Source organism: Dreissena polymorpha, chromosome 5 (genome assembly GCF_020536995.1).
Source record: "Dreissena polymorpha isolate Duluth1 chromosome 5, UMN_Dpol_1.0, whole genome shotgun sequence".
NCBI lineage: Eukaryota > Metazoa > Mollusca > Bivalvia > Myida > Dreissenidae > Dreissena > Dreissena polymorpha.
In genome coordinates this window covers 112,443,183-112,464,620 of record NC_068359.1, presented here as the reverse complement: position 1 = coordinate 112,464,620, position 21,438 = coordinate 112,443,183, and the positions used below count along the sequence as shown (strand labels likewise).

Below are 21,438 nucleotides of genomic sequence, written 5' to 3'. Positions count from 1 at the left end.
TTTCCAAAAAAAAGATACGTTCGACATATGCGGATAAATGGAATATAGCGTCCGTATTATGATTTTGCAGATATGGATGCGGATACGGATGCAGACAGATGGAATAGTAGCCTTACACGCTTTTAGAAATGTGTTTGTTAATGAGCCTTTTGTCTAACTAACTTAAAAATTTCCTAGATGAAAGTACGTTTTTCCCACAATTTTACTTTGAAAACTTGCTAGTTATTGCAATAGACTGCGAATTCTGCTTTTTATGTCCCCGGGCCACCACTATAGTGGGAGCACAGGTTTTTTTTCACTTTTTGGGAAGATAGCCCATGGCTTTGGAATTGGGAATTTTATCGGCATTATCATGAAATTGGGGAAATAAATTCATTAGCCTTTTTTTCCACACGAAAAGTCCACGGATTAGGGAAATACTAAATTTTGTATGAATCTTTATAATCATTCAAATTAAAACAACAAAATCATATAATACTTTATTAGATGTAATTGAATTAAAATTGAGATAAAATAAGCATTAGACTTCTTTAAAAGAAAAAAAAAATATGAATTTTTTGCCACATTTTGGGAAAAAAGTATACTTTTTTGGATTGGGAACATAGCTGAATTTCGGCTATAAAATGGGGCCAAAAAAAACCTGGGACATATTGTTTTTTCCCTGTCTGTTGGTTGGTTGGTTTGTTTGTTTGTTTGCTCCAACTTTAACATTTGCCATAACTTTTGCAATATTGAAGATAGCAACTTCATGTTTGGCATGCATGTGTATCTCATGGAGCTGCACATTTTGAGTGGTAATAAGTCAAGGTCATCCTTCAAGGTCAAAGGTCAAATATATGTGTCAAAATCGCTCATTTAATGTACACCTTTGCAATATTGAAGATAGCAACTTGATATTTGGCATGCATGTGTATCTCATTGAGCTGCACATTTTGCGTGGTGAAAGGTCAAGGTGATCATTCAAGGTCAAATATACGGGGACATAGTGTTTCACAAACACATCGCTTGTTTATGCTAGCAATTGCAATTGACTTATATTTGTAAACGTGTTATAAAAAACTGGTCTGTTATTTGAACACCTGCAGCAGACGGTAGGTTTCAGGTTAATGATATCTGCTCTTAACTCAAAGACTTTTATTAGCTCATCTATTTAAAAAAAAAAAAAAAGAGCTATTGTCATCACCTTGGGGTCGGCGTTGGCGTCCGGTTAAGTTTTGCATTTAGGTCCGCATTTCTCATAAAGTATCAATGCTATTGCATTCAAACTTGGTACACTTACTTACTATCATGAGGCGACTGGACAGGCAAAGTAAGATAACTCTGGCTTGCATTTTGACAGACTTATGTGCCCTTTTTATACTTAGAAATTTGAAAATTTTGGTTAAGTTTTGTGTTTAGGTCCATTTTATTCCTAAAGTATCAAAGCTATTGCTTTCATACTTGCAACACTTACTAACTATCATAAGGGGACTGTGCAGGCAAAGTAATGTAACTCTGACTGGCATTTTGACAGAATTATGTGCCCTTTTTATACTTAGAAAATTGAAAATTTGGTAAAGTTTTGTGTTTAGGTCCACTTTTTACCTAAAGTATCAAAACTATTCCTTTCATACTTGCAACACTTACTAACTATCGTAAGGGGACTGTGCAGGCAAAGTTATGTTACTCTGACTGACATTTTGACGGAATTATGGGCCCTTTATACTTGAAATTTGGTTAAGTTTTGTTTTTTGGTCCACTTTACCCCTAAAGTATCATAGATATTGCTTTCATACTTGGAACACTCACAAACTATCATAAGGGAACAGTAAAGGACAAGTTGCATAACTCTGGTTGTCATTTTTATGGAATTATGGCCCTTTTTTGACTTAGTAACTTTGAATATATGGTTACATTTTGTGTTTAGATCCACTTTACTTCTAAAGTATCAAGGCTATTGCTTTTAAACTTCAAATACTTTCATGCTATCATGAGGGTACTGTACCTGGCAAGTTGAATTTTACCTTGACCTTTGAATGACCTTGACTCTCAAGGTCAAATTATTAAATTTTGCTAAAATTACCATAACTTCTTTATTTATGATTCCCCCCCCCCCCCCCCGAATCCCACCTCAATCCCCCCCCCATTATTTTTTTTAAATTAAAGATCATCTAATAAATGAACACCACACCCTCACACTATATCCCAAATTTTTATGCCCCCGGTAGGGTGGCATATAACAGTTGAACTGTCCGTCAGTATGTCAGTCAGTCTGTCCGTCCGAAAAAAACTTTAACATTGGCCATTACTTCTTCACTTTTAAAGATAGCAACTTGATATTTGGCATGCATGTGTACCTCATGGAACTGCACATTTTGAGTGGTGAAAGGTCAAGGTCATCCTTCAAGGTCAAATTTATGGTGTCTGTCCGTCCGAAAACTTTAATATTGGCCATAACTTTTTCAATATTGAAGATAGCAACTTGATATTTGGCATGCATGTGTATCTCATGGAGCTGAACATTTTGAGTGGTGAAAGATGAAGGTCAAGGACATCCTTCAAGGTCAAATGTCAAATATATGGGGTCTAACCGTCCGAAAACTTTAACATTTTAATATTGAAGATAGCAACTTGATATTTGGCATGCATGTGTATCTCATGAAGCTGCACATTTTGAGTGGTGGAAGTTCAAGGTCAAGGTCATCCTTCAAGGTAAAAAAAATATATAAATTTCAAAGTGGCGTTCTCATGAAGCTGCACATTTTGAGTGGTGGAAGTTCAAGATCAAGGTCATCCTTCAAGGTCAAGGTCATCCTTCAAGGTCAAAGGTCAAAAATAATAATTCAAAGGGGCGTTCTCATGAAGCTGCACATTTTGAGTAGTGGAAGTTCAAAGTCAAGGTCATTATTCAAGGTCAAGGTCATCCTTCAAGGTCAAAGGTAAAAAAAAATTCAAAGTGACGTTATCATGAAGCTGCACATTTTGAGTGGTGGAAGTTCAACGTCAAGGTTATTATTCAAGGTCAAGGTCATCCTTTAAGGTCAAAGGTCAAAAAAAATATTTAACAATTCAAAGCGGCGTTTTGATGAAGCTGCACATTTTTAGTGGTGGAAGTTCAAGGTCAAGGTCATCCTTTAAGGTCAAAAAAAATCAAAGCGGATTTCTCATGAAGCTGCACATTTTGAGTTGTGGAAGTTCAAGGTCAAGGTCATCCTTCAAGTTCAAGGTCATCCTTCAAGGTCAAAGGTCTTCTTTTTTTTCATTCAAAGTGGCGTTCTTACGAAACTGCACATTTTGAGTGGTGGAAATTCAAGGTCAAGGTCATTCTTCAAGGTCAAGGTCATCCTTCAAGGTCAAAGGTAAAAAAAGCAAAATTCAAAGCGGCGTTATCATGAAGCTGCACATGTTGAGTGGTGGAAGTTTAAGGTCAAGGTCATCCTTCAAGGTCAAGGTTATCCTTCAAGGTTGAAGGTTAAAAAAAATCAAAGCGGCGTTCTCATAAAGCTGCACATTTTGAGTGGTGGAAGTTCAAGGTCAAGGTCATCCTTCAAGGTCAAAGGTAAAAAAAAAACTTTTTTTTTTCAAAGCGGCGAAATAGGGGGCATTATGTTTCTGACAAACACATCTCTTGTTTTTTTTCAAACATGGTTAAAAAACACAAATATTTATTTTTATTATTTTATTTTTGAAATTCCGTCAACCATCCCACCCAAGAATCCCCCCCCCCCCCCCAAAATTTTTTTTTTTTTTTTTCATTTTTTTTTTCATTTTTGGAAGATAATGTAATAAATGACCACACCCCCACACTATACACCCCTCTCCATTCCACCCCTCCCTCCTTTGTGATTGAAATTGAGATAGGTCCCTACACCTTTAAAAAGAAAAATAGATGAGCGGTCTGCACCCGCAAGGAGGTGCTCTTGTTCAATTCATCATAAATATTGGTGATAATTTTTGATGGGCATAGTATCTTAGCCAAGTTAAAAAAAACATCCAGATCGATGAAACACTTCTCATGTCCCTTGAATAATAATTAAAATGACCAAATAAATCTTGTCCCCTCTTTAACTCGGACAGTTTAAATTGGGCATTCATATAATTTGGTGATAATGTTTACATTAATAGTATCTGGTTTGATATCCAGCCAGATTTCTTGAAGCACTTATGGCCCTTGAATTATTTAAAACAAAATAATCTTGTCGGATCTCATAATCTTGTCGGATCTCAAATCTTATCGTATCTCATAATCTTGTCGGATCTCATAATCTTGTCGGATCTCATAATTTTGTCGGATCTCAAATCTTGTCGGATCTCATAATCTTGTCGGATCTCATAATCTTGTCGGATCTCATAATTTTGTCGGATCTCAAATCTTGTCGGATCTCATAATCTTGTCGGATCTCATAATCTTGTCGGATCTCATAATCTTGTCGGACTTCATAATCTTGTCGGACCTCATAATCTTGTAGGATCTCATAATCTTGTTGGATCTCATAATCTTGTCGGATCTCATAATCTTGTCGGATCTCATAATCTTGTCGGATCTCATAATCTTGTCGGATCTCATTATCTTGTCAGATCTGATAATCTTGTAGGATCTCTAATCTTGTCGGATCTCAAAATCTTGTTGGATCTCATAATCTTGTTGGATCTCATAATCTTGTCGGATCTCATAATCTTGTTGGATCTCAAATCTTGTCAGATCTCATATTCAAACAGTTTCAATTGGATCCTCTTGAAACTTAGGGATAATGTTTATTGGCATAAATCTCAGCAGAGTTTGATATTCAGCCATCCTGCATAAAGCTCTTCTGAATATTTTGTCCATGAATTAAAAAAAAATGTCAATTTTCCGCTTCAACTTAAACAGTTGAAACAAGATCATCATGAAACTTGGAGAAAATGTTTGAGGGCATATAATCTTGCCTCAGTTTGATAACCAGCCAAATTGCCTGAAGCAATTTAGTATTCATAAATCCGGCATTGCCCAATTAATGCTGTTTGCTCACTTAGCCATATCAAATTAATTTTATAATTATCAATTTTGAACAGCTTATCACAGACCTTAAAAAGATGGAAAGTTGGAACTATTGTTGACGCCCGAAAATAATCTGCATTGCATTATATTGATGCAAATGTCAATCATAAGTAAACCTCCACAGTACGTGAAAATATATTTATGTATTATTTGATGGTATTGTTTGCAAAGTTCTGGATTATAACATTTATTTAAAGAGAAAAATGTTACAAAAATGCCTAACATAATAACTCTTACATAACTTTAGCCTGAACATGTGATTTGAACTGGATTTCCAGTTTTTAAAATGAGCGTTGCTTTGGGAATAACTGAATTTAATGCATTTAACACGGTCCATACAGGCTGATCATTGACAACAATTTCCAATTTAATGTAGTTTATTTATAGGGAGCCTTGTTCTATAAAATAATATAGTTTAAACGGAAAATGTCATACCTGATTAGCCTGTGCAGACTGCACAGGCTTATCATGGACGACACTTTACACACGTGCATTAAGCCCTCATTTTCCCAGCGAAAATTAAATCATTTTGGTCCCTTAAGTAACAAGGTGAGCACCAATGATTTTGTTGCAGTACCTGGTCCAGTGCTTGGCCTGGAGGCACGGGTTCGAAGCAGTAACTCGTTCAACCTGGTGTGGAGGCCGCCTGAGCGTGCAGACCGCAATGGAGTCATAGTTGGCTATGACATTGCCTATCAGACAGGTGCAGTATGGACTATTATTAGATCAGACTAGATAGGAAAAAAGAGCATGAATTGATAAAGGCATTTAAAAAATTGAAGAAATTTGTCATCAGTTTGTTTAAAATATGAGTTTTTATCTGTACCAAAATATTAAATCAATTGTATTATTTTAAGAAACAAAGGAAGAATTTCCAATGACATTTTATTAGTACAAATACAAAATATAGAAAACAGAGGAATAAGAATGGAAGTTATTTGACCACAGTGCCTCTAATTATACTCCTATGAATATCAAGGTCAGACCTTGTCATTAGGAGTAAGACATTGTTTTTAAAATCCCAAAGCCCCGGGAACCAGATGATGTCACGTTTAGCTCATACATTTCAAGGTAAAATTACTTTTGCTGATTTTGTCTCCTCCATATCCAATATCTTCAATTTATCATACGTCTCCTCCATATAAAGTCTCCAAACTAAATAAGTTTCCAAAGTCTCCCAAGTGAATCTCCACAATAAGTCTCCTTTATCCATTAATAGTTAAAAATTCTCCGCTGTCAGGCCGCCTGTTCCGAGCGACACTGAAGCAATTTGGTGTTAAATCAGGAGAGGCTGACATCCATACAAAATTGTATTTCTACACATTATGCATTGCATAAATTGAGACAACTTCTGAAAGGAAAGGCAGCAAACTCCATTTAAATGATTGCCAAAGTTATCAAAATGCATTTGCATTTGAAGAATTGTATATCTGACACCATCTGATTCCCAGCAGCCTTGAATTTTCCGCCACAACAAATGGGGATATTTATATAACCGTTTGTCCCCAATTGTAATAGATTAAATTGGTGTAAATGTTCCCATCTAAAGACTTTGTCCCTAAAATATGGAAGGAGTCACCTCTGTAGTATGTTAACTGACTGCTCCCCCATTTATTGTCGTCTGCATACATATTTTTATTGTCATTTAGGTTCTTTAATTAAATTGGAAAGTGACGTCCCTGATTAGCCTTTGTGGATAGCACAGGCTTATGTGGGACAACACTTAACGCACAAGCATTAGGCCTAGTTTTACCAGAACATGGCTTATTTCTTTAAGTTATTGGTCTGGAACTGGGATCGTTCCATGACCGTGACGATCAGATTGACGACCCGAACGCTGTGAGTGGTGTCCTTAGTGGGCTGCTGCCCAACACCAAGTATCGCATATACGTCTTCGCCAGGACCAAGCTCGGGCGTGGGGAAGAGGCATTCATCGAAGTGCGAACCACAGAGAAAGCTGGTGTGTGCATTTCACATCTCTTTTTAGGGGAATCAGAATTGGTGTGACTAAGATACACAATCTCCTCAAACATACATCATACATGTATAAGGTTATGTCAGAATCCTAATTATTTACAAATATAACCTATATCAGATTTGGGTTGATGAAATTACTACAGGAACATTATTTGATTGTTCATTAACCAGGTTTTCTGAAGGAAAAAACTGGTTATTAGATTGGCGAATGCGGGCAGGCTGGCTGGCTGGCTGGCTGGCTGGCTGGCTGGCTGGCGGGCTGGCGGAACAAGCTTGTCCGGGCCATAACTATGTCATTCATTGTCAGATTTTAAAATCATTTGGCACATTTGTTCACCATCATTGGACGGTGTGTCGCGCGAAATAATTACATCGATATCTCCAAGGTCACACTTTGAGTTCAAAGGTCAAAAATGGCCATAAATGAGCTTGTTCTGGCCATAACTATGTCATTCATTGTGAGATTTTAAAATCATTTGGCACATTTGTTCACCATCATGGGACGGTGTGTCGCACGAAAGAATCACGTCAATATCTCCAATGTCAAGGTCGCCACGACTAAAAATAGATTTTTTTTTAAAACAAACTTACAAAGGGGGTTAATTTTGTTTGTTCATTTCAAAAGTTCAGTTTGAGTTTTCTCCCTTTATCAGATTTTTTTTTCACAATGAAAACCTGGTTTTGTGACAATTTTGTCCCTTGTTTTAGTTATGGAATATGTTATTCATATGCTTCTTTGGGGAAAAAATTAGTATGTTGGCTTAGTACTGATGAAAGCTGACCTCATCCATATAAATAGAAAGTAGTTTTAATAATTTAAGAATATACTGGCTTACTGATGAAATCTTAATCGTTTTTATTGTAGCTATTGGTGTACCTCAATTTGATGTTAGAGACATAAGAGAGACAACATTAAATGTGACCTGGGCACCTGATGCTTACTTTGGACGGCACATCGTTCACTATGTGGAATTCAGGATAGATGGTAGGCATAACTTTGAGCATTGTTAACGTTTTATAGGGATAATACACGTTTTCGAGGGCATAATCATCTGCAGGCGCTTGAAAAATCCGTTCCTCGGGTAGGAATGGACTTTGAGAGCGCCATCAGATGATCATGTCCGAGAAAATGTGTATTTTCGCTATTATTGCATAAACAAATCCCACATACCAAAATAAATTAAAATAACATTGAAAACAATATGTCTCGTTCATTCGACATCGACAAAATAATTTGATTATTTCAATACAGTTCAGTTTTACATATGCCTCACTTGGACATCATCCGAAATGACAAGGCTTTACCTTCGGATAGGCAGTTTTCGATTTAAATTGTGTTTAAACAGTGGATTAATGCAAAGTTGAAATGCAGCCGTGCAAAGTAAAAAATGAGGATTTTTTTTTAAATTTACAACAGGAGCATTGAAGGTACATAAACACTTACATTTACAGCATAGTCTTTTGAAAATGTTGAGTAATAACCTTAACTTCATTGACGTTGCCAATAAAATAAAGCTGTTGTCAAGAGAGTGCAGATGGTTTAATTTGAAAAGTGGTTTGAAATAGTCATAGCCATAATCCCTGTATGCATGAAGAAACTGGTGCTTATTCAGTCCCCATTTATGCTTGGAAAGTCGTCGAAGGCTGGAGAAGGGAAGTAACTGCGCGTGGACCAGATTATGGATATGAAAAACACATAACAGGGCTTGAACGGCACGTGAATCGCCTTGTTAATACATGATTTCTCCCGTTCAAGCACTCCTTTTGCCAAGTTTCTGCACCCCGCCAGAGGGCATTATAGATAAAGTTTATGCAATAATATATGTTTACTGTCACTGTCTCAGGATTACAAGGGCACCTGACTTTCATTATCAACAAGTCCATTCGAGTTTACTTATGATATTGAGGTGTCTTAAGTTGCATTAATGTGGATATATACTCTTTTTTTTTAAATATTTAGTTTTAATATCATAAATACGTTACCTGTTATCTCTAGCTTACCCCTTTGCAAGGGAGTTATTTCATCCGGAAAATATTCAAGCGCTGGGAATCGTCCACCTCTATAAGAATCCAAATCAGGTTAAACATAGTACAATGCAACCTAACAGGAAATCAAGAACCACAACTCATCTTTCCTTTCCGGATAAAACCATGTGCACGCCTATTTTAGGCTCAGGACTTATGTGTTCTTTTCACTGTGTTTTTGTCGGAGTTTAAAAGGATAAAGTTTATTTATCTTTTATTTGTATCATTCGGTTTATATTTCTATGCTTTTTGTTGCAGTAATTGTCATATTTCTGCTTTTGCTGGGTTTCTTTGTTTGCATCGTCGCTCATGTACATGACGTCATGAGCACGTGAACCACGAGGAATTCGTGCCTATTCCCCAATAAGTAATTGAGGTCAATTGGACAGCGTTCTTTGTGTTTACATTTTGTGGTTTAATTTTTATTTGAATTTATAATCATTAATTTGTCTTTTGTAGGTTCTTTCTGTTTCTTTTATTTCAGAATGAACTTACAGGATAGAGGTTCTTGTGGTCATATCAAAGCAAGGTGGGATTCCCACGATACTTGCTTGGCATGTACCAGTTTCACATTTAATAACAAATGTGCGGTTTGCGATTTGTGGGCTTACGACGTATGGACAAAAGCAGGTCGCCGGAGGACGTCGATCAGCCGCAAACGCAACGAACCTCCATCCGACGTTGATTACCCGGTGACTCCACTGGTCAAGGATGACCAGCGGTTTTGTCAGTCACTGGGTACCGGGCAAGATGGTGTTGTTGTCAGTCGATCGTCATCAGATCTTATGACTCACACCATGCATACCGGCGACATTGATCATGGAACGACTGGATCAATGTCAGACCACATGGCAGCCGCCATTCTACGGTCTTTGTCCGGTGACGTAACCGGTCATAATATGACCGGCCGGTCTGGTCCGGTCACCGGTCATGTCACCGGTCCGGTCCGGTCATGTCACCTGTCCGGTCATGTCACCAGTCCGGTCCGGTCATTGATCACCGGTCCGGTCACCGGTCCGGTCCGGTCACCGGTCAACAGTCATCAGTTGGGCCTGCCACCGATAACACCAATCGCCGGTCAAGAAGAACTCGGTCTTCATCATCGGCGTATTCTTTTACATCCGATTCGTCGTCGAATACATCGTCTTCATCAAGGAGTGGACATCGGACACGCTCTTCTTCGTCGAGCAGTTATCATCGTCGCGGCGCTCATAAGCGATCACGTCGTCACTCACGGAGACGGTATTCAAAAAAAATCTCGATCTCATCGCAGCCGATCCACATCTCGACAGCGCAGCCGATCCAGATCTCGACATTGCAGGAAACGAGGACGTCGGCAACGTTCACGTAGACAGCATCGGACTTACCATATGTATAGTCGTTCACCATCGTGTTCCGTTATGGAATCGCATGTTTCCATGCCAAATGTGTCGGTTCCAACGTTGACTGCCACACGTATTGCATCTTCAGGAGCTCATCTCACTACTACGGCGTCAGTGTCAACACCACGGGTATCATCTACAGTATCTAGTCGTGTACCCCCTACAGCTACCCTGTCGAATCCTGATACACTATGGATACAGAATTCGGCGGGACATTTTGTACCGGTCAATGCTGATAATTTACCTTCTTCCGGTTTACATTATCAGTTTACTGACGTCGGGGATGATCATTCACTGTTACCAGACAATTACAATCCGGTACAAGATATTCTCACTTCTGTTCCTGCTGATTCTATACAAACCGCTGGTGTTGTAGAGAGTGAGGCTGATTCAGATGCAGAATCTAATGTTGAGACGGATCAATATTTAGCTCCGATTGGTCAGATCTATGAACTGATTTTTCGTACTCTTGGTGAAGATTACTGTCCAAGACCTGCTGAACTGTCTTCAAATGCGACGATTTCTGTGACAGAACAACTTTTTCGTACATTTGATCCCAACAGGGTTATTAAGTCGACAGCTCGTCCTGACCCACGACTTCCCATTGGTTCTACTGTTCTATCTGTTCTTCAATCATTGGAATCAGCTAATAAGACTATTCCAAAACGAGGAGAAACATGGAAAATTCCTAAGGAACTAGCTGATCCAAAACACCAGGAAGGTAGTAAAAGTTACAAACCTCCTGTACCACATGCAACATCTGGGTTGGATTTTTCAAAACTTCCGGTTCCAGATCCGGACATAAGCAAGCTATCTCTTGTAATGCCAAGTGGTTCCAATTCAGTTTCTGTTCCGTTTTCAATGTTGGAAACTTGGGAAATGAGGGAACGTAGATCATTAGGTTTGACTAACCAAATTGACTTCATGCTAGCGACAATTTTACAAATGGTGTGTGATTGGTCGGAATCTGTTCCGGAGGAACTCCGTGATTTGTTAATTCATCTCTCACGGACCACACTGGCCTTATCTCACACTTCTGCTTCTTCAATGTCCGAGATGCTAAGGATTCGTAGAGATCTTATCCTTACTTCTTTACCTAAAGATTTTCTGTTGGAACCTGGTATGAACTCGCTCAGAACAGCTCCTCTCACATCAGGGTTTCTTTTTGGTGGAAGGATACAAGAAGCAATCACAGCTGACAAGGATGACCAACTTCATGCTTCTTTAGCTAGAAACAACTCTGGACAACGCCAAGGGGTCTTTAAGCATCCTGCTTCTAGGCCACCAGCAGTTCCAGCATTCAAGACGGCTGAGAGAAATAACCTTTTCTCTAAAAAGCCTTCTTTTAATCCACGGTCAGGTCCTAATAGGCAGTCTTCCTATAACAGACCTTCTTTGTCACACAAGTCTTCTAATAAAGATTCTGGGAAAAAGGGCAAACCCAAGCTGGGACAGAGGAATTTCAAACCTTCTACCGGCAGGGGCACACCTCCTGCTTATCAGCCCTAGGTCCCTTCCCTTTCTACCGCCACAACCTCCGATGCCGGAAATACCAGTCGGGGCCAGACTTTTCCACTTCTCAAATCGATGGCTTCAAATTACTTCAGACGCATGGGTTCATTCTCTTGTGACAAAAGGCCTGACTTTTCAATTCGAAAAAAGGCCTCCACTTTCTCGCGTCCCTATAGAGCTGGTATCTCGGCATCCACATATTCCAGAGTCCATTCTCGGGCTCTTGGAAAAACAGGCGGTAGAAAGGGTTCAAGATCCTTATTCTCCAGGATTTTACAGTCGTCTTTTTCTTGTTCAAAAGAAAAATGGTTCCTGGAGACCAGTAATAGATTTAAAAGTGTTCAACATGTATCTCCTCAAACCAACTTTCAAAATGGAGACTCCTTCTTTCATACGGGAATCCATCAAACCCCTGCACTGGGGGGTGTCTTTGGAACTGGAAGATGCTTACTTCCATGTTCCTATACATCCCAACTACCGAAAGTACTTGCGATTCGCCTTTCAAGGCCAAGTCTACCAGTTCCGGTCTATGCCTTTCGGGTTGGCGACAGCCCCACGAGTTTTTACCAAACTAATGTCGGCAGTCGGATCACACCTCAGAGTTCACGGGATTATTCTTCTTCAGTATTTCGACGACTGGCTCTTACACCAGCTCGATCGTCAATTGCTTCTGTACAACCTAGAATTCTCTTGGAAGGAGCTCCTCTCGTTAGGGCTCCTTCTCAATGCAGACAAATCAGACCTCATTCCTTCACAGGACTTTACGTTTGTGGGAATGAATTTCTTGACCCACATCAATCGGGTCAGAGTGTCTATTCAACGTATATCAGACCTTCTGATGAAGGTCAACTGGGTTTTGTCCCAATCTCATATAACAGCTCAAGAATTCCTCTCTCTCAACGGTATCCTGAGCTCAGTAGCAGACTTTGTGCAGTTGGGACGTCTCTTCCTACGTCCTCTTCAGCACTATCTCTCAGCTTGTTGGAAATGGTCTCCAAGCAATCTATTAACACAGATTCCAATCCTTCCCTCCTTAAGGTCTCATCTTCAGTGGTGGCTAGACGAGGAGACTCTGTTGGCAGGAGTACCCCTTCTTCCCCCGCAACGGTCATTATATCTAATAACGGATGTGAGCAAGGAAGGGTGGGGTGCTCACCTGGAACCTCTCAGTCTGATAATTTTAGGGTTGTGGTCTCATCAGGAATCTCACCTTCATATCAACAATCTAGAAATGCGAGCAGTATTTCTAGCTGTATCTCATTTCCAATCACATCTTAGAGACTCTTGTGTGATGGTGTCAACAGACAACACATCTGTGGTGGCTTACATCCAGGCACAGGGGGGAACACATTCTCAATCCCTGTATCTGGAAACCAGAAAATTACTTGTTCTTTGCAAAACACTCAACATTCATCTGCTGGCAAAATATATACCAGGTCGCCTCAACGCCCTGGCGGATGGTTTGTCTCGCAAACACCAGTTACTTCCATCGGAGTGGACACTTCATCAAGAAGTGACCAACCAGATCTTTTTCAAGTTCGGTTATCCCCTGGTCGATCTGTTTGCAACCAGACACAATCACAGACTTCCTCTGTATGTGAGTCCAGTTTACGATCCAGCAGCGTGGGCAATCGACGCGCTTTCGTTCGCATGGGACCAACTGGACGCTTACGCCTATCCACCACCCATTCTAATTCCCCAAATATTGGGGAAAATCAGGGTGAGCTCTTGCAGGATACTCCTGATTGCCCCTTGATGGCCCAGAAGATCTTGGTTCAACGATCTTCTCAATCTCCTGTACGATTATCCCAGGAATCTTCCTCACAGGTCAGATCTTCTGTCTCAAAGCGGCAGACTACATGCGGACCCAAAAATTGTTCCACTTATACGTCTGGCCGTTATCAGGCAATCTTTGCAGAAGAAATGTTTTTCTGTCAGGGCTTCAACCCTCGTTGCTTCGGCAAGGAGAAAATCCACCAGAGCAGTCTATGATGCTCGTTGGAAACTCTTCTCCAATTGGTGTTTTCGAGGTAAAATTAATCCCCTCAATCCCTCTGCTAGACGAATAGCGGATTTTCTCATTTATCTTTTTGATGATAAGAAACTTTCTCTTAGTTCCATCAAAGGATACAGATCTATGATTTCGCATACATTGGCTTTCACTAAGTCTTCACAAGTCTGTGCTGATTCAGCTATTTCAGAACTTGTTCGAGCTATGGAACTTAGTCGTCCTGTATCTCGTACACTTGCTCCTAAATGGGATTTAGCTTGTGTGCTTGGTTCCCTTATTAAGGCTCCCTATGAACCTCTTGATCAGGCTTCATTACAATTCCTAACATGGAAGACCGTTTTCCTTCTTACTATGGCTTCAGCCAAACGGAGAAGTGAAATTCATGCTCTTTCTATCGAGGATAGTCATCTTCGTTTTGACTCTTCTGATGGTTCTGTTACATTGTTGTGTCAGTCAGGATTCCTTGCTAAAAATCAACTCCCCTCTATGGCTTCCAAACCCTTCAAAGTTCCAAGTCTATCTAGAACTTGTGGACATGAAGATGATGATAGACTCCTTTGCCCGGTCAGGGCTTTGAAGTTCTACCTTAAAAAGGTAAAGTCTATTCGAGGTTCTCGCAAGAGACTTTTCATTCCATTAAAAGGGGGGGGCGATGTGTCTGCGGCTGCTATTTCTCGTTGGATAGCCTCGACTATAAGGAAAGCTTATTCTTCTCTTTCATCGAGGGATTTATCCCTGTTTAAGATAAGACCGCATGAATTAAGAGCTCTTTCGGCTTCGTGGGCTTATATTAATCAGACCCCACTATCTGAAGTGCTTCAAGCTGCTTTCTGGAGGAATCCGACCACCTTCTCCTCTTTTTATCTTCGTTCTCTTGAGGGCCAACAAGACAATTTGTATAAGTTGGGTCCTCTTGTAGTGGCTCAAACTGTAGTTTCTTCTATGGCGTAAGTACACTGGTGCCATCCGAGAATTAAGTACTATACTGTACTAACAAAGATTATAAGAGGACTTGATTCTACTATCTCTGGCTGTAAACCCTCTATATGGGTTTTGCTGTGATGGGAAAAAATATGCGAACCTTCCCGCCGCAGCTGCAAAATCAGCTAGAGATAACAGGTAACGTATTTATGATATTAAAACAAATTTTCTTAGGTAAAATTCATTTAAATTATTAAATACTTACCTGTTATCGGTAAGTCCAACCTCCCACCCCGCTCATCGCCTTTTTATGTTTGCGTAAAGGAAAGATGAGTTGTGGTTCTTGATTTCCTGTTAGGTTGCATTGTACTATGTTTAACCTGATTTGGATTCTTATAGAGGTGGACGATTCCCAGCGCTTGAATATTTTCCGGATGAAATAACTCACTTGGAAAGGGGTAAGCTAGAGATAACAGGTAAGTATTTAATAATTAAAATGAATTTTACTTAAGAAAATTTGTTTTAATGTTCTATATATTTTTATCAATATTTGCAATTTACAGAAATTTCACTTATTTGCTATGATCCGGAAATGCTTTCTCTTGGAGTGTTAACAGGATAACAGAGTACTGGTTGTTCCCAGGAAACATACTAAAAAGTGTCATTAACGCAAGGCTTCCAATGTTATTTAGCTAAATAAATAGGTTAAAATTAACGTCACAATAAATAGGTTAAAACTAAAGTCACTGTTCATGAAATTAGAAAGATATATTAATATATCGAATACTCGATAGGAACAATTTTGTAGGATCACCGGTCCAATCTGCATTCCAAGCAATAGTGAAGTGATCAATTTCATGCATTTGTACTTTTTATGCTCCCCGAAATATTTTCGGTGGAGCATAAAGTTGCCAGTTTGTAGTTCCTTCCTTCCCTCCCTCCCTCCCTCCCTCCCTCCCTTCTGTCACACTTTTGTTACAGTTTCTCAAAGCACCTTCAATACTTTACCGATCTCTTTCATATTTGGCATGTAGGTACCTTGCATGGCCCTCTACCTTTTGATGAGGTTTGAGGTCACTGGGGTCAAGGTCACCAAGGTTAATAATAGATTTTTTCTGTCACACTTTTGTTACAGTTTCTCATAGCACCTTAAATTCTTAACGATCTCTTTCATATTTGCCATGTAGGTACCTTGCATCTACCTTTTGTTGTGGTTTAGGTCACTGGGGTCATGGTCATTAAGGCTAAAAATAGATTTTTTCCGTCACACTTTTGTTACAGTTTCTCATAGCACCTTCAATTCTTTACCGATCTCTTTCATATTTAAGATGTATGTACCTTGCATAAACCTCTACCTTTTGATGAGGTTTGAGCAGCTAGGTCACTGGGGTCAAGGTCACAGAGGCTAATAAAATATTTTTTTAGGTGGTTATTAACACATAGATTGACAAAGCGCATCATCGCGGAGCATCCATCAGTTTCACTGATATTCTTGTTTCAATTTGAAACAGAACTGTCTAAGAAGGGATAGACTTGTTATAAATATCTTACATTACAGTACTTTGAGAATTTCCATACAAAATGTGAAGTTTGAAATGTTAGTTTCTCGGAAAATCAGTAAAAACATGTCTCAAAATGAATAATCCTGCAAGCGTGCAGCTTCAGGGGGCTATTGTTAATGGGCCTTGCTCTGAGGAAAAGGGATTTAAGTGGTCCCAAATTAACCTTTGCAGTCTGGGGAAAGCATCGGCTATTCTGGTATTACAGTAAACACAGAAGCATTAAGCTCCTTTTTCCCATTATGAGACTGGTATATTTTTTCAACTGCACTGCTGTCATATTAATATGCAAACCTGTTGCAGGCTCTGCCGACTGGATGCGGTCCACTGACGAGGTTATGTTGAACCATAAAGTGATCACTGACCTGGAACGGGGCACCTACTATGAGGTGCGTGTGGTTGCCTTTGATGGCTTGTACAGAGCCAGCAGTGAAACCAAGGTGGTCGGGACAGTAGGTTTTGGTAAGTGTGTTCAGTGTCGGAAATATTTGAGCTGTGTCATTTAGAGGTGTATACTGTGCTCACCATGGACTGTCTTTCTGTCAGTCATAGAGAGGATACGGGTATACTTGGTTAATCATGGAGTGTACATCTGTCCTAGATGGGTGGTTGGAGTAGTATACTGGGTAAGCCATGTCTTATAGGTCTGTCCTGTTGTCTGTTAGATGCATACTTGTCCAACTAAGTTCTCCTGCACTTTTCAATGTACACATTCAAACTGGCCAGCATTATTTTTGCATTACATGAAGTTGTTCTTTTGAAATTTGTATAATCCTCTTTTGATGCTCCCAGTAGGCGTTTAGCAGTCCATCCATCTGTCTGTTGTTCTGGCATTCCATTTTCTGGCCATAGGCGGAGGGATATTGTTTTGGCGTTGTCCGTCCGTCCGGCAATTTTGTGTCCGGAGTCATGTCTTGGAAGTGCTTTGGCGGATTTCATTGAAACTTGGTATGAGTATATATATGGATTAGAGGATGATGCAAGCCAAATGGCATTGTACACCATCTGTTAATAACAGAGTTATGGCCCTTTGTATCTTGAAAAAATGCTTTTTTGGGGTGTCCGGAGCCATATCCTTGAAGTGCTTTGGCGGATTTCATTGAAATTGGTATGAGTATATATATGGATAAGAGGATGATGCATGTTTGCGTTGTCCATCCATCCAGAAAATTTTTGTGTCCAGAAGTATATAGGCGGGGGATATCAATTCAAAGATTTTGCTTGTTTTTCCTAATTTATGGGCCTCGGATTTAGATACTTTCTCTTTAATACCAGTTTTCTGGAGTTTTCTTTGTACAAATCGCTTTCAGATATTTGGCTTATTTTGTTATATGTGTCTACCTATATAACTTACGAATGAAGTGTGAGTTTGTTTCTGTCCATTGATTTTTGGCGAAGTTATTGGCCTCGGACTTAAAAGAATCTGTTTTCCAGAAATGTTTTCAGATATTCTGCTGATTTTTGGTATGTGAGTCTAGCTACATGACTTAAAGATGAATAGTGAGTTTCATTTCAGTCCATTTATTAGTTTTTATGCCCCCGGATCGAAAGATCGGGGGTATATTGTTTTTGGCCTGTCTGTCATTGTATGTGTGTGTGTGTCCGAAAACTTCAACCAAAACTTTAACCTTGCTCATAATTCAAGATAGCAACTTGATATTTGGCATGCATGTGTATCTCATGGAGCTGCAAATTTTGAGTGGTGAAAGGTCAAGGTCATCCTTCAAGGTCAAAGGTCAAATTTATGGCTTCAAAGCGGCACAAAAGGGGGCATTGTGTTTCTGACGGCCTTGGTCTTAGACATTTTCTCCATTATAACCATTTTCCAAAGTTTTTTTAAGAAATGCTTGTTTTGTGAGGATACCTACATGACTGCAGATGAAGTGTGAGTTTTGCTGCAGTCCATTGATTTTTGGCAAAGTAATGAGTCTTGGACTTAACAATTTCTTAAAAAAAGCTGCTCTGCAGCTTCAAAGCGCAGTAGGTGCCTGTTGAGAATGGCGCGTTAATGTTTGCCGTCGATGACGGTGACGTCATTGTTGTTGTAATGATTTAAAGAGAGTAAATGAAGGATCGAACCATTAAGACGCGTAGTACTTTCTTAGCAACATTTCTCACAAATTATGGTGCCGTGACGAAAAATGACAATGAAACAAGATTTACAGAAACTATTGTCGATCCCGAATGGGAGTCGAGCAATCATCACACATGAACTTGAAGAATAACAGACTGCAAAAGATGAAAATGATCGTGACTCCATCGAGATGATTTTGAACAACATTTCAGAAGTATTGGACTCGTTCCAGGCGATTGATGAGAAGATTTTAAGTCAAACAAAAGTTGAGCGAATTCCCGAAGAGATGAAGGAAACAGTGACATACACGAATCAGCTTAAAGGGAAGTTACAGAAATTAAAGAAAGTGTTTATTTCCACAGACAAGAACAATAAAACAGTTGAACTCCCAGGTCTGCCCTCGGCTTCAGTCACCACTGATGAGAGCACACTTGTATCACAAGCATCCGCCGAAGCACAAATGAACTTTCATCGAATTCCATCGCACAGGCGCCCTACGTGCTACAACCAACTACTGGCAATGTAGTAATTATGTAGTTACTCAACTTACTGGACCACCGCTAAACTCCGCAACCACGCAGACTTGGTCTCTGCCGACTTCCGCTACAATGCCAGTATGGCATCCACAAAGTTTCAAAACCGCACAATCAGGGAAATCGATGATTTCCGCCACAGTGCCATCTTGGGTACCCTCGACGTCCATGATCACACCTTTTGAGCTACAGCTGACTTCCACTAAGTTGCCTTCTAGGATACACACTTCAACCACAGAGCCTACTGGACAGCCCGTTTATCCCGCCGGTCACTCGTCTTTATTAAACTGCAACTGGTATGCTAGAGATCCTCCGCAAGTCGTCACTCCAACCGTAAGTTCGGGTTTTCATTCAAATGCTAGTAGTATTCACAGACTTCCAAAATTGACTTTCCCTTCATTTGATGGCAACATATTGAATTGGGAAACATTTTGGGATTCGTTTGAAATGACAGTGCATTTCAATCCAAGTATAACTGATGTTCAGAAGTTCAGTTATTTGAAATCCCAACTTGAAAATGATGCTGCTAGGACTATAGAAGGGTTTTTGCTTACAAATGCTAACTATCACAAGGCTATTGATCTGTTGCGACAAAGATATGGACAATCTCACAAAATCATTCATGCCGCTATGTGCAATTCATGGCCCTTGTGCAATTACCAGTGCCAACGAATTCATTGCATAGTCTTGGACAATTCTATGATAAAATGGAAACATTTATTCAAGGTCTTGAATCGTTGGGACAGGATCAAAGAAGGTATGGGGGGTTGCTAGTACCCATTATTTTCGATAAACTTCCGGGGGAAGTACGCAGACATTAAGCGCGCGAACACGGGGACAGAAACTGGATTCTGAGAGAATTGCGTTGTGCAATATTTCGTGAGATTGAAATTGCCGAAGCTGGGCTAAATGCAATCAGGTAATGGCATTCGGATCAGCTAGCACATTCTACACAGCTTCAACGTTTAAATCAAGGAATACACTACATATGAAGCCGCACACCTCACAAAATAAACATATTTAAGTGCGATGCCAATTTTGCAGTGATGAGCACAAGCCGTCAGCTTGTTCATAGTTCAAGGACACAGCCAGCAGGCTTAAAGTTGTAAAAGAGAAGAAACTGGGCTTTAATTGTCTTGGAAGTCATCAAGTCTCACTATGCCTTTCAAAACACCGATGCCAGAATTGTGGTAAAAAGCATCATACCTCAATATGCGAGATGAACACTCGACATGATGTACCGAAAGTCAAACAACAGAAACCGGAAATGACCGTGTTACACATGTCTACTGCTCATAGTAGACACACTTCAATTCTCCTAAAGACGGCGATAGTTACAGTTTCATCACATACAATTTCCTCAGACGCCACAATCTTGTTTGACCAGGGATCGCAGAGATCGTTTATCACAGAAGAGTTTGCCCAAATGTTGAAACACACACATGAAAGTACAGAAACAATTCAGCTCGCGACATTCGGTGGTTTGAACAAGCAAGTACAGCATGTTGACACCGCAACTGTTGCGTTGGCCGTCGATGACGGTGACGTCATGGTTGTTGTTATGCTTTAAAGAGAGTAAATAAAGGATCAAACCGTTAAGACGCATAGTACTTTCTTAGCAACATTTCTCACAGTGCCATTGTGTTTTACAGACACAGGTCTTGTTTAGTTAATATTTCTTGTATATTATTACTCTGTACATAATATTACATGCAGAGTCAGTTGGAACTCATTTCTTCTCTTACTAGCTGTATATATTCTATCTTACAGTTATTTTCTTTTTGGTATTCAGCTGCTGCTAGGTCCCTTGGGTCCAACTATGGCTGGTTCATAGGACTGCTGGTGGGTGGGGTGCTGTTGATTGGTGGATGTGTGTTCATCTACCTGATGCACAGATGGCGCAAACAGGCTGGCATCAAGGACCAGCCAAAGACATACAAAGGTAGAACACATGCAAGTCTGTTTCTGTATATGTGGTGTCTCCTGTTCCTTTTTTGGATAAAAACTTTATAGATTTAAAAGCTTTAAATTTCATATATAGATACAGCTTGAGTGGAAATAGGATGTACAGTAAACTTTACTCTGCATTACATACCGGTACTTATGGATTTATTTTCCTTTATTTTATGCAGACTTCAGATCATAAATTGCAGGATGGCCACAGAATGGCCCATATTTCACATTAACAATTTAACATTAAATCTGATATGCAAAATTCTATTGTTCAGGAAACAGATAAACAAAGTTTCTTTAAAACATATATTGACGTTATTGCGTTTGTATGACCTGTTTATAGACCAGCAGTCAGGATTAAAGGATAAATACAATATTACACAAGTCCATTCGCAGAACCAGATTGCATGGTCTTCAATAAAAAGCTTCATCTTTATCTAACACTCAAATAATCTCCTCTGTTCATGATGCTAT

The 21,438-nt window shown here is 39.7% G+C and overlaps 2 protein-coding genes across 4 annotated transcripts in view; both read left to right on the top strand.

The window, feature by feature from the left end:
- LOC127880903 (E3 ubiquitin/ISG15 ligase TRIM25-like) overlaps positions 1–21,438 on the top strand; it is a 285,579-nt gene that overhangs the window by 211,699 nt on the left and 52,442 nt on the right. The gene's annotated exons all lie outside the window — the stretch shown is intronic.
- Positions 1–21,438, top strand: part of LOC127880899 (neuroglian-like) — a 136,238-nt gene that overhangs the window by 107,271 nt on the left and 7,529 nt on the right. For all 3 annotated transcript variants that reach the window (XM_052428385.1, XM_052428384.1, XM_052428383.1), the window contains exons 18-22: positions 5,592–5,720; positions 6,795–6,977; positions 7,860–7,979; positions 16,708–16,866; positions 20,804–20,953. In XM_052428385.1, coding sequence (XP_052284345.1) covers positions 5,592–5,720; positions 6,795–6,977; positions 7,860–7,979; positions 16,708–16,866; positions 20,804–20,953 — 741 coding nt within the window. The remainder of the gene's footprint in view (positions 1–5,591; positions 5,721–6,794; positions 6,978–7,859; positions 7,980–16,707; positions 16,867–20,803; positions 20,954–21,438) is intronic.